This window comes from Equus quagga, chromosome 3 (genome assembly GCF_021613505.1).
Source record: "Equus quagga isolate Etosha38 chromosome 3, UCLA_HA_Equagga_1.0, whole genome shotgun sequence".
Classification (NCBI taxonomy): Eukaryota; Metazoa; Chordata; class Mammalia; order Perissodactyla; family Equidae; genus Equus; species Equus quagga.
The window spans coordinates 39,531,587-39,545,636 of NC_060269.1; the positions used below are offsets into that span (position 1 = coordinate 39,531,587).

The window sequence follows — 14,050 nt, forward strand, 5'->3', positions numbered from 1 at the left end:
ATAAAGATAATTTCTGAACTCTAAGGCTTTATAGCCTAATTTTGGAGACAAGAAAACTATATGAAGCTGTTGAATAATACCACTCAGCAGTACATATATGCCTAAGGGCCAAAGGTAATGGCAACAATTACAATATGTTCCACTAGTGGACGAGGACAACGGTGGGTGCAATTAATGCCAGAAAGAAGGTTCCAATTAGAGAGGTAAGCTAGACTGTGAGGTCACGGAAAGGATCTGGAGAGACAGAGGCACAAATTTAACCAGTGGATACTGAATAGACTAGTATGGAGGAGGGGAGAATGACGCTGACTTTTTAAAGGTTTCATATTTCTGTATGTTAAGGAAATATCCATCTATTTCTACTTGGCTAAGAGTTCTACGAAACAGAAGTTGAGTTTCATGAAATGCCTTTCAGGCATCAAGACATTTTAGAAATGCAGACTTGCTACGACTACTTTAAATGAGAATTAATCATGGCTAGACTAGAATTAAAATCAAAAAAGGTAAACCTGGATTGGGGATAAAGGCAAAGCTATGTCAGAAATGTAAGACTAAGTAGTAGTGCTATAAGAAACAGGCAAGTATTTCTGGCAGCTGCTCTTGGTAGCATGAGAAGTACTCTTGTAGTAGAGATTATTAATAGCAATATACTTTGGGAGAGGCTGTCATTTATACTGTACAAATAGCATACTAAAATTCAGAAATGTAAAAGTATAAACTAAGGTGACAAAAATCGAGATAACCATAAGACTTGCAGTAAAAATAATACGTTAAACCAACAATAAATTATGAAACTATACATGTGGCTCATCTATTTAGATAAAAACACAGATGATAGTTTTAAAACTATGGGAGAAGTAGAAGAAAATTATAGTTGGAAATAATATAGGTGACAGGTCTATGGCAAATATTACTTTCCAGAAAGAATAAAAAAACAATCACCATAAGCAACAAATAATTTCTTGATCTATTTACACGTTTTCCTCATGAAGCTTTAAGTATAAACATGTAACATCATTTTCTCAAAATGGAAAAAAATTCCTTTGATAGAAAACCTAGAATAACAAACATGGAAATACAATGATAAAATATCAACTAAGTAAAATCCACAAAACTTTGCAATGGTAGGAATAAATTTGCTTAGACTATGATTTCTTTCTCTTAGACAAGATTAGAAGTCCCTTATGCTAGTTTTTAACTGGTATCATCTTTCTGGAAAGGAACTTAGCAGTATCTATCAGAACCTAAAAAAAATCTTGACCCAACAATTCTAATTCTAAGAATCTGTGTCTAGAGACGTCAAAGATTTGCATATTAAAAAGTTCAAAGCAGGACACTGTCCAAATCAACAACTGTAGGAAAATTATGGCACATTCGCTTGGCAGATTATTCACTTTTGAATAACTACAACCATGGGGAATATAGTAAAATGGATTAAAGTACTAATTTTGTTAAAAAATTATCTACTTAAAATTGTTACTGTGGTTATTTCTGAGCAGTGGAATTACTGATAATATAGGAAATTGTAAAGAAAAACATTTTTTCTAAATTTTACATACTGAGTGTGTCGTACTTTTTACAAAAGAAAGTAAAAGATATTATTGGAAGAATATAAAATTCCCTATATCACCATTCAACTCAAGAGAATTTTGATATTATTAAATTGAGGAGGGTACTAACTCACAAATTTGCTTTACCAACAGAGCTTATGACTGTCTCTTTTTGGGTACACACAAAATCTTCATACAAATGAAAATTTTACTGTAGAGTAAACAGTTAGAAATGTTGTTTTCTGAAACAAAGGCAATATAACTGTCTAACTGGTAGATCTTTGCTGAAAAGGTGCTAATGGACTTGTCAACAGTCTATTAAAGGAGCATAATAGGTTCAAATTATATACAGCTTGAAGTAACTGAAGATTATACATACAAAAACAACAAATTAGATTATGTCTGAATGAGATTAAAATTTTGAATATAGGTTTGCCTCTTATCATCAGCAATAAGTCAACAATGAAGAAAAAACTTGAACCCAAAATAGTATTGAAGCTAAGACAGGTATAATGCTGCTTTTGATTTTTGTCAGCATTGTCAAAAGTACTAATTGAGGGGCCGGCCCCGTGGCCTAGTGATTAAGTTCGCATGCTCCACTTCGGTGGCCCGGGGTTTCACCAGTTCGGATCCTGGGTGCGGACCTGGCACCACTCATCAAGCCATGCTGAGGCGGCATCCCACATGCCACAATTAGAAGGACCCACAACTAAAAAAATATATACAACTATGTACTGGGGGTCTTTGGGGAGAAAAAGGAAAAAATAAAAATCTTAAAAAAAAAAGTACTAATTGAGCAAACTCATGAGAATGGTACCACACAGCAGTTTGAGGATGGTTATTTGTCAGACATCCTGTTCTCAGTTGTTGCCTGCCAAACACAGACCTTGAGGTATGACAAAGATCCCTCCTTGACCAAACTCTCAGCTCTTTTTCAACTAGACCCGGTCCTTGGACATGTTCTCAAGAGCCACATTTTAGCAAGAATCCTGTTCAGTCGCTTTAATCTAGAATCCCCCCGAGCTCAATATCTGATGACCCTCCATATCTGTTGGGTTCTTCATCCTCCATCATCCCCCAGGTGATGTCGGACCACCTCCATTAAGCTGGAATAGCTGGAATCCCCTCTTTACAGCCCTGAAGTTCTTCCTAGTAATGTTCCACCCAATGACCTCCAACCTGCTCCTTGGCTATAAATTCTGTCTTACCGTTTTAACAAGTGTCATGAATAATCTTTTCTTTAACAGGTATCATCTCTCAGCTTACAAAAGATAACATGCATACTGTTTGAATATTTCCAGTTTTTTATGACTATAATTATTACATAAGCTGTGGGATAACTTTATAAGTGAAATATCTTAAAAGAGACTACACAAAAAATTCCTAAATTTCTAAATGGACTATTCATGCTAACAAAAGTTATTTGTAGGTCAACTGTTAGAATCTTGGAATGTATTTTCTCACTGAAACAATAGGCTCCTAGGCTTACCCTCCAAAATACTAATAGTAGTTGAAAAGTGTTAAGCTCACATGAAAAAAAACATATAAAGAGGATGGCTACTACCTGCAGCATTAGAGTCCTGAGGTTAAATACCAGCTGTACTACTTAACCAAGAAAACTGGGAAGAGATAACTTACTTGAACCTCAGTTTTCTAGTCTACCAAACAAAGATAATACCCAACCTACATTACTTAACACACATTTAAATCAATTAAGAATTGAGTTAAAATATACAAAAATAGCTAGGACAGTGCCTAGAATACATAGCAGGTTCTTTTAAAATGACAGCAATTATTAATAGCATTATTACACTAATATTGTACATTAAGAAGGAAATAATATGTTAAAATTCTAGTGATTAGACACCCCCCAATTCTTTTCTACATAGTTTTAAAAGAAGTAGAGGAGAGGATGAGGGTTTTAAAGGAAATGAAGTGCTTATGGTTCTAACAATCTCATTCTAAAAATTTACCATGAGCTGAAACTTATATACAAGCAAAAAGATGTATGTACAAGATTTGCTATAGTATTACCGTAATCATAAAAACCTATGTTTCACTGTTTTGTAAATAAAGTTTTATTAAAACACAGTCATGTCCATTCGCCCATTTGTTTAAATATTGTCTACAGCTGCTTTCATGCTACAATGGCAGAGCTAAGTAGTTCTAACAGTCACTATGTGGTCCACAAAACCTAAAATATTTGCTGGCCCTGTGCAGAAAATGTTTGTGCACCCCTGATTTAAGCTAACCCTCAATGATAACAATACACAGGAGAGAGAGAGTAACATTTTCTCAAATGACACAAATATTCTATTTTCACATTATTTCTATTTTCAGTTTATAGAAAAATATTTTAAATATGGTATTTTGAACAGAACCTGATTAGAATATAATCACTACAAGAAAGTTTTCAACTATCAGAAATTTCAGTCATATATTTCATTATTGCCTGAGCTCTCGGGTTTCAGGTGACAAGTCCTTGTCCCACACTGCCCCCACCTCACCTCTCTGCCACTCCCACCAGCAGCTCTACCCCATTCTCTTAGCTGTGTTGCCAATGCTTATGCTACACAATCAGTACATGGTCAAACACAAGAATATATAAGGCACTCTGAAAACAATATTTGTCTATAAACCAGCACAGTCAACTAGGTAGCTTAAAAAGCCTTATATAATGACAGTTACACTTGATTTGGAAATTTCTACCAATATAGAAACATTGAAGAATAACTTTACGAGAATATTCTAAATGCTTAAAAGTCTCCAAACAAAAACGAGTTAAGAAATAAGATTTAAGCATTGAAGTGCATTTTCTTTCAACATGCTATTATTAATTGTAAAGCATCATTATTTCTCTCCTCACTAAAATGAAAAAAATGCTGCCAGGTAAGCCATGAAATTACATCAAGATGTATCCTTATTTTATATACGTTTAAAATGTAGAAAAATAATGTACCTTAGGATTTAAGAAATACAGTACTACCATGATTAGGCATTCCAATTTAAAGAAAAAAATTTTCCAGTGATTCTGCAGATTAAATAAGTTTTTCCTGTAAAATTCTCTTCCTCTAAAGGACAATCAGTTCTTTTAGAATCAAAAGTTATGTACAAATTTTCCTGATACTAAGAATTACCTTGAGGATTTTTTAAAAACACAGATGGATCTCTCAGCCTTAATCTAGACTTCTTACATAAGACTATCCAAAAGAGGTGAACCCAGGATTGTGTATTTTTAACAAGTATTCCAGGTGATACTTATGATCAAGAATGTCTGAGCAAATATAAATAAATTATGAGGACCTTAGTACTAAAAACGTTTTGATTTAAGGTAATTGGTTAATACTTAGAGTGCTATTTCTTTACTGTTATTAGTATTAAATCCAAAGTATCTCGATGAGAGACTAGAACAATTTACATAATAATAAGTTAGACTAACAGTACTAATAATATACTTAAGAGTGAGGTAAATAAATTTTCTGAAAACATTTCAAGAGATAAAAATCGAAGTTGTAGTTATGATGACTATTTTAAAAGATTCTTCACAATTTTCAAAGTTATTTTATTGTGTAAAGATTAAGTGGATCGACATCTATGATTGATGGAGGCACAATATCGTGTTTTTTAAATTTTAATAGGTCAAGAATGCATACAGTCTTATAAGAGGTCACTGTACATTAGCTTATTACTTAGAAGAAAAAAATGACCTACCAAATAAGTCTATCTGCTTTGCGTATTTTATTGTCATTATATAACAATCTCCTTGAAAGAAGTTAAACATACCTACTGTGAAAGATACACTAGATGTTAGATGCCAAATATGATTAATACCACACCAAAAGTCTTTTTAAAATCTTTGATAAAGAAAAATATATTTTAAAAATATTTATCATTAACTTTACCAAAGGAAAGTTAGTAAATTAAGTAACAAAAAGCATGTGACTCAATTTAAAGCTACCTAAATTAACCAGTTGCAAAAAAGAGAGGGGGAGGATATAATTACACTAATATTTCTAATAGTCAGAGTCAATGAGTTATGCAATAGTAAATTATTGGCAGGCAGGCAGTCTAAAACTGAATGTGTTAATTCGGTTTTTTAACTATCGTCCAAAAAATTTTCTAGTATGAATTTTAGTTTTCAAATTTAGTCCTCTTCTGTTATTATGAATGCAAGGCTATAATTTAACATAACATAGTAACCTAGAAAAGTCAAACTGAACAGTGACCCCAGGAGGCCCTCAAGGAAAGCCTTGAAGTTCTCTATTAATTTTTCCTATAGAATCTGCTCCTGAGCCGTTAAATTTCATGTACATGTCAAAAAATAAAGGTTGTGACAGAAAACAAACACTGTGACATAATGAAGTAATCTACTATATACTGTACTTAAATTTATTAGAAATATTCAACAAAGAACAAAATTATCTTTACTCTTAATATCCTAACGCTTTACTTTAAAAAACCCACACTTCTCTCCCTCAATTTAAAAATTTACTTGTATTAGTATTGTCTTCTACAAAAGTATTAAAATAATAAATTAGTTTATTAATGACTTTAAAGCTATTAGAGGCTTCTGTGTAAATACTTAAATCAGAGCAGTCACTCATTCAGAAGCTATAAAAGTGACAAAATGAAAGGAGACGAAATAAAAGAAATACTTTCTGAAAACATAGTAAAGAGGAAAATAAGAGGGTGATGAAGATATTTGGATTCCATTTTCAACGTGTGAACTGTATTACATTTAAACCTCACTCAAAATGTTCTTCAACATGGCTACCACTTGTTTGGAGTGAAGTGGGAACTACTCAAAAGGAACTAAGATAATTAGAAAATGCATTTTTACAAGGGTTATTTAAGTGCCAGCAAAAACAAGTCTCTTTACTAAGGAGGAAAAAATATTTTTCAGGTGTTATGAGTTAATCTAGTTGTTTAATAGAATGTTTCCCCTTTAGTTAAAAAAACAAAAACAAAAAAAAGGGTAAAAAAGGCAACTAAAACACTAATAGCACTGATATATGCAAACACTCATTTAATATCAGACAGGTTTTTTTTCGGTTTAATGGTTCAGGATCACAAATAAATTTTAGATCTAAAAATATATCACTCTAGGTAATAATTCAAAATGGCAATACCAAGTAACTCAGAAAATACAACAAAACTGCTAAGATTAACAAGGTCAAAATTTGGTAGGGGAGAGGAGAGTGTCATCCTGAAAAACATCCAATAGATCATAACTCGATTATACATAAGCACAAGTTCTACAAAATGTTTGTTAGTTCAGGACTGTCTATATATAAACTGCAACATAACAGCTACACAATAGCATGCTATTTTTATTTACATAACAGCAAAAAGTAATGTCTCTATTAAGTTAAGTTTGAATTTAAAAAATAATTTTAAAATAATATAGCTTAAAGAGACAGATAAACCTAGGGAACTTGGAATAATCTTTAAAAGAGTTAAATGCTGTAATTCCCATGTATAAGGAGAATACTACCAGCTTCTTTTGCTTTTCCCACAAAATAAAAACTACAAATTTTCAGTTTTAGTATTTGCCAATATATTTCAAAACATACTTTTTACGTTTACCCATTTTAAATAAGTTTACAAGGATTCTAATATCATGAAAAATAAATGAGAGAGACAAAAAGGTGGATTGGGTAATCTTGCCCTCTAGGCTCTCTATCATATTATTAAAACTATCACTTATATAAGCTTTCACTGGCGACACAATACACTGATAGTTTTAGTTATAAATATCAATTGAAATTTGAAGCATTTCTTCACTAAAGGAGGCAGAAGTACTTCATTTAAACAAATATTCCTATTTTTCAAATGTGTGGGACTTACCCGTCTTCGACAAAAGGGGAGGCCCTGGGCAATGATGCTAATGCTAAATATCTTCATCACGGTTTGATGTGGTAGAGGCTCTTTTGCACTTTTAAGATCGACAGGAACCAAGCCATGGTTTAGAGTAGCTTTTCCCGGTTTTGACATTTTAAAACTCCTCTTGGTTGATGAATACTCTCTACATGTAATACAGGCACATCACTAAAAACTCTAACCACTAAATTAAAACATAATTTTCTAATTAAAAAAAACAGGCTGAGAAACCAGGGCCTGCTGCTTTTGTCTTTCAACCTTCTCCTACCAAATGTCCTGACCTGTCTGAGGCTTGGTGAAGTGCAAACTATCCTAGAATAGCCAGGAATTATAAACTACTGAAGTGAAAGCTCCTGCTCCTGCCAGTCAAACAGCTGGTGAACCTCCCATACAAAGTCAGTAAGGCGAATACAACCAAAGCAGGGCTATGCTGTAGGGTCCCTTTTAAAACTTCTCCAACTACTAACCTAGGTATTCCCAAGAAAGTGAAAGTAAAGTTTTCTTTACAAAAATCCAAAAAACAAACATTGTATTTTCTCTTGAATATCTTCTTTAGTTTTCCTTACCCAAATACCAGCATCAATATTTTAAGAATGTTTTGAATTGTGCTTCAAATTTAAGGACAGTGTTTATGCGTGCTCAAAAAATATATACATATATTTCTTCTATCTTAGATGTATTCAGAATGAGCACGATACTTTCAAGTGTGCATCTTAAGCATGCTCTTTGCCTTTTCCATACATACCATTCTTTACCTCATACTCACTAAGACATTAAATGGATTCTAGCTCTCTATAGCTATTAACATGGACTTCAAATTAATCTTACCAATAGACATTTTAGTTGTTTGCAAATTTCAGTTCAATCTCTTTAATTCTGAAAAACTCAGTGACTCCACTTGAAAGTATAATAGCCATGTGACTGATTAAAGATATAAAAAAACAAGTATTTATAAATGTAAGCTGTGATGGGAAGTAGTTATAGTAAAATGAATAATCACTAACCAGTTTGTCGCAAATCCTTAGTGCCTAATTTCTCCAAAATACCACAGTCAGATAAATCTTCCTGAAACACAGAGACAGAATGTGGTGTACAATCTACTCCTCAAGAACTTTCAATGGTTCCCCTATGCCTAAGATAAAGTTTGGAGATAAAGACTCTCCTCAAAGGGCCCCAAACTAATCTTTCCAGTATTAGCTCGAATGTTTCCCTAAATTAACCACTTATGCCAGTGTTAATGAATCTTTATACTACATTTCATATTCAAACCCATAAATTAGATTGTTATGAAGATAAGAAGCTCAATATAAAAATAGTACTTTACTAGACGGCAGATAATAGATGTCAACTATCCATTCACAACGCTCAGTTAACTAGTTTTCTCTCTCCTTCCATTCTGTTTTCTTCTTCCAATAGCCAGTTATCTTACTTATCTCTCCTTCCAACAGCTTTCATGGATCTTTAAGTGGGAATTCAGACTGTGATATGGAGAGAATTAGAAAAAGAACGCCAGAAAAAGGTGATTTCTTTTTTCACTTTGGAGAGATCTATCTTACTAAACATAAAGTGGACTGCTGGGAAGTCAATCCATACACAAGAAATACTCCCAGTCCTACCATGATGCTACTTTCTTAAAGTACACCCTTCTCTTATATCACAATTAAAATGTAGTTAAAAATGCAAAATCATTAGCAGAGGTGACATTTTTAGTTACACAAAAGTAAACAAGTGAGTTTCTCCAAAGAAGATATACAAATGACTGATAAGCACATGGAAAGATGTTCAATATCACTAGTCATTAGGCCAATGAAAATCAAAACCAGAATGAACCACCATTACAAACCCATTAGAATTGTTATTTAAAAACAATAACAAGTGTGCACACACAAACACATACATAATACAGAGAAAATAACAAGTGCTGGCAAGGATGTGGAGAAATACCCTTGTACATCGCTGGTGGGAATGTAAAATGGATGTAGCTACTGAGGAAAATGGTGTTGGCGGTTCCTCAAAAAATTACCGTATGATCCAGCAATTCCACTTTTGGGTATACATCCAAAAGAAGTGAAAGCAGGGACTCAAACAGATATTTGTACACCCAAGTTTATAAAAGCATTATTCATAATAGCCAAGAGGTGGAAGCAACCCAAGTAACCATGGATGGATGAATGAGTAAACAAAATATGGTATACATTACAATGGAATATTATTCAGCCTTATAAAGGAAGGAAATTCTGACACAAGCTACAACCTTGAGGACATAAGGCTAAGTGAAATAAGTCAGTCAAAAAAGGACAAATATTGTATGATTCCACTTACATAAGGTACCTAGAGTAGTAAAATTCACAGAGACAGAAAGTATATTGGTGGTTGACAGGGCCAAGGGGAAGAAAGGAGTAGGGAGTTAGTGTTTAATGGGTACAGTTTCAGTTGGAAAAGATGAAAAAGCTCTGGAGATGGATAGTGGTGATGGTTGTACAACATTGTGAATGTACTTAATGCCACTGTACAGTTAAACTTGGTTAAAACGGCAAATTTTGTGTTATGGATATTTAACCACAATAAAAAAATTGTTTCAATAAAAAAGTAAACAACTAAGACTAGAACCATAAACTTATACCAAAAAATCCCAACAGAGACCTTGGGACAGAAGAGAGAGTAGTGGAAATCTGTAAATTGATATGGTAGAAAAAAGGTGAGACTGAGATCTAAGATAATCACATTTACAGCCCCACTAAACTACTCAGTACCTTGCAGAATGAATGTCTCTAGCCACATTCTAGTCTCAGCATCTCCTCTGATGCTCACTTAATTTCTTAACACAAGACCAATCTTTTCCTTATAACATAACCTTCAGTCATATTCTATCGTTCTCACCTAGTTAGAAAAATCCCTTTGTTGAAGTAGCTCCCATGGAATGCCTCCTCACCAAGTTACTATCAGTGTCTACTCAGTTAATATTGCATATAATTTTATGAAGACTGGCATTCCTTATTCTCAAAAAAAAAATGTGTTTCAGTGATATCTTTGAAATCAATTAGTTAAACCCTCAAAATCCTTTCCTCTGAGCCACACAGAAGATATAATTTAAACTAGGCGTTGTTTCAATGCAGAAAAGTTAGAAGAGTGTACCACATTCCACAAGTTCAACACATCCACTCCACAGAAAAATAAATCAAACAGATCACCTGCAAATTTAATTTTCACTTAATCCATTGGTTAACAAAAATAACATATGGAAAATTATAATTTTTCTCTTTCATATTTAAAAGCCCTCAAAGAACTTTATAGTCACATGTATTTACATGCAGATAGTCACCAGTATTTACACTCAAAGATAAGGAAGATATGAAGCTCTCTAAACTCCTTGGAGTGTGATCCTAAAGGAGGAAAAAACGATTCGGAATTGCAAAGAATTTGGACTGGGAAAATTAAAACTAAAATCAACAGTGTTCATTCTCCTGCTTATAAGAACACAGAAATTATTATGAAGTAAAACTAGTTTTTCATTTTCAAGAAATTATTTACGATGATAATAGGAGTGAAAGCTAAGGCTGTTTGTATATCAAATGCTGGGTTTTACACTAGATACCAAGTTTCTGGTAAACACAAAGTGGTGACATTCCAATTCAACTCATTTTTTTAATCAGTAAATAGCTGCCCTCAACTGGATAGTACAGAGCATTACAACTCTAGAAAACGAAACAGTAAATCAAGTTACGTATCTACAACAATATATTTTTGTAAAAAAGAGACATTAATGATTGAGTAAAGTGAGTACTAATTTCCAAATGTACATACTAACAAGTTTCATCTTTTTTGGAGGATTCAAGTTAACATTACTTCTAAAGCAATGTTCTCAATCAGCATGCAAACATTCAAAATACCAAATCTTCAAATACAGAAGAAAATCCTAATCAATGAGGAAAATCACAGACAATGCATAGGAGAACCCCAACTGTTAATACCTTAAAATGCAGCTAGTTCCATGTGTTCAAGAAAAAATAAAGTCTTAGTCTCAACTATACTTTCAAAAACATTTAAGATATTCTTAATTATTAGCCCCCCTCCCAAACTGAGACTCTTCAAAGCAGACAAACTCTTTGATCATACCAATATTTGATCGTGTCAACAAATACTAAGCACAATATAGTAAGCAGGAGCATCAATGCTGGAGCCAAACTGCTTTAGTCCAAAGCCTGGTTCTACCACTTATTAGTGGAATGACCTTCGATTAATGCTTCTCTGCCTCAGTTTCATCTACAGAGAACCTAACTCACAGGACTGTTATGAGGATCAAATCAGTTAACGTAAGTGAAGCACACAGAAGAACGCTTCACATCTAGTAAGTGCTCAATGCTGTTAGCTACAGTACTACTACCACTATTAGGATCAAAAACCACATAGAGCTTTGTAGATTACATTTCAATTTTAAATGTCACTAGGAAAGCAAGCAGAGGTTCTGAAATCCACCTGTAACCGCTTTGCAATAGAATATTTTAACAACATAATCATCTACAAGTTTTAAAAAGACTTTTCCATAACTCTGTCAAAATTTTTACCTAAAAATGAAGCTACAGTATCTTAGCTGTAGCATCCTGGCATGTTAAGATTCCAGATAATGAAGCCAGGTACCTGAGGGGTACTATAGATATTAAACCAATTTGTTGCTTCTCCTGTTTGGTGACTCAGGGGTCTTGAGGATTTGTGAGCTTGTTATCTAGAAGAGAGAATGCCTTCAGGGAGGTTGTGATCACCCAATGGTGGGCCCTAAGCAGCCACTAAAGCCCAGAAGTCAGATTGCCCAGGGCTTATCAGGAGTGACCTCTGTTTCTCCAAAGCTCCTCCTGTCAAGCCCCTTAGCTCTATAAAACCCCTCTGCTTTCTGTTCTTAGGGAGGCAGATTTGAGTGAACCCAGGCTCCCATCTTCTCTTTTTGGCCAATTCAAATAAATCCATCTCCAAGCACGGATGTCTCAGTGTTTGGCTTGCTGGGCATCGGGCACACAAATTTGAGATTAACAGCTTCAGTATCAGTACCAGTGATTATCCATGCAAGAAGAACTCAACATGGGGAAACTTGTAGTAAGTTACCTTAAATAAATAAATAAATTACATACGGTAATTTATTGTGCCCACTTAACACTTTCTGATTTCCTTTCTTCTAAAAGTTTGCAGTGGTCAAAGATGATTATATATAAATGCTACATGTAACAAAATATCACCAATATGGTATTTCTAAAATGTATTATAGTCCCATACACTCCAAGTCTCTTAAAACAACAACAACAAGATTTCCAGCAGTTTATTCTGGATTTTAACCTTTTCTTTCATTCATTATTTTACGGAGGCTAGGATTTAACTGCTCTTGACCAAAGGCCACAGCATATGAGTGGCACAAAGATTTTCCATCTTTCATAAACTATTCTTCTTTTTTCTTTCTTTCTTTTATTTTTCCGGTGAGGAAGATTGGCCCTCAGCTAACATCTGTTGCCAATCTTCCTCTTTTTTTTTCTTGAGGAAGACTGTCACTGAGCTAACGTCTGTGGCAATCTTCCTCTATTTTGTATATAGGTTACTGCCACAGCACAGCTTGATGAGTGGTGCATAGGTCCACACCCAGGATCTGAACCTTCGAACCCCACGCTGCCAAAGCAGAGTGTATGAACTTAACCACTACACCACCAGGCTGGCCCTTCATAAACTATTCTTGAATCAGCTAAAACAAATCACTTGGAAGATACAAGTTTACCTACAAGGACAAATGATTTTTATACCAAGTTTTTCAAAGGCTCACGTCAAAAACTTTTGACAGGCAGAATATCAGAATATGCCATTTAAACTCAGTACTATTCATCCCCTCTGTGAATTTAAGCAACAGGTGACTTACTCTTTTGTAGAAACAGAAAAAAATTCCAGATGCTAAAAATTATACCACTACGAAAGTGAAACTAATCAGAAATCAATATCCTTTTGCAATGAGAATATGGTATTACAAAGCATACTCATTTATTCAGGGATAATGAGTAAGATATAGCATTCTCGGTATCTAAGTCACTTTTTCAGTCTTTCGTAACACCTTAAATACCAGAATGTTACAGTATATCCCTGGTCTAGGCAATTCATGCACTACAAAGAGCAATTTAAACACAAAGGAAAACACTGATAAATCAAGAAATTAAGTTCTTTGGTTAAACGATGAATAAACTGTCAAATTTGTATTAGTAAAAACTTCCAAACAACATATCATTACTTCAATTGTAGAAATAAAACTATAATTAGATTCAGCATGAAAGAAAAATTTAAATATATGGCATTCCCTTTAAAGTTTTATTATTCATAAAAGCCATAAGTCAATGAACAGAAACATTTTATAAAAATTAAAATCACATTCAAAATGATTCCTTAAAAAATTCTAAAACACATTTAAACGCTCAAAGTGTTCACTTAAGAAAGATTCCAACTTTCAATTATAACGTATTTGAGATATTATATTCATGTAAACATTTAATGGGTCACAACATATTATTGACCTCTCTGCTAATTTTCTTTATTTGGGCACCATGGGCAGCCCCTAACTACTTAAGAGAAATTAGCTTGGATTCTAAAACAGCACA

The 14,050-nt window shown here is 33.6% G+C and overlaps 1 protein-coding gene across 5 annotated transcripts in view; it reads right to left on the reverse strand.

Annotated features, from left to right (window-relative positions):
• Positions 1–14,050, reverse strand: part of FBXW7 (F-box and WD repeat domain containing 7) — a 217,388-nt gene that overhangs the window by 52,625 nt on the left and 150,713 nt on the right. Inside the window, exon 1 of one of the 5 annotated variants that reach the window (XM_046656233.1) lies at positions 7,398–7,725. The exons of the other annotated variants lie outside the window; for them this stretch is intronic. Coding sequence (XP_046512189.1) covers positions 7,398–7,544 — 147 coding nt within the window. The 5' untranslated portion in view covers positions 7,545–7,725. Of the gene's footprint in view, positions 1–7,397; positions 7,726–14,050 lie in introns of those variants that run through there. 5 annotated transcript variants of the gene reach the window in all.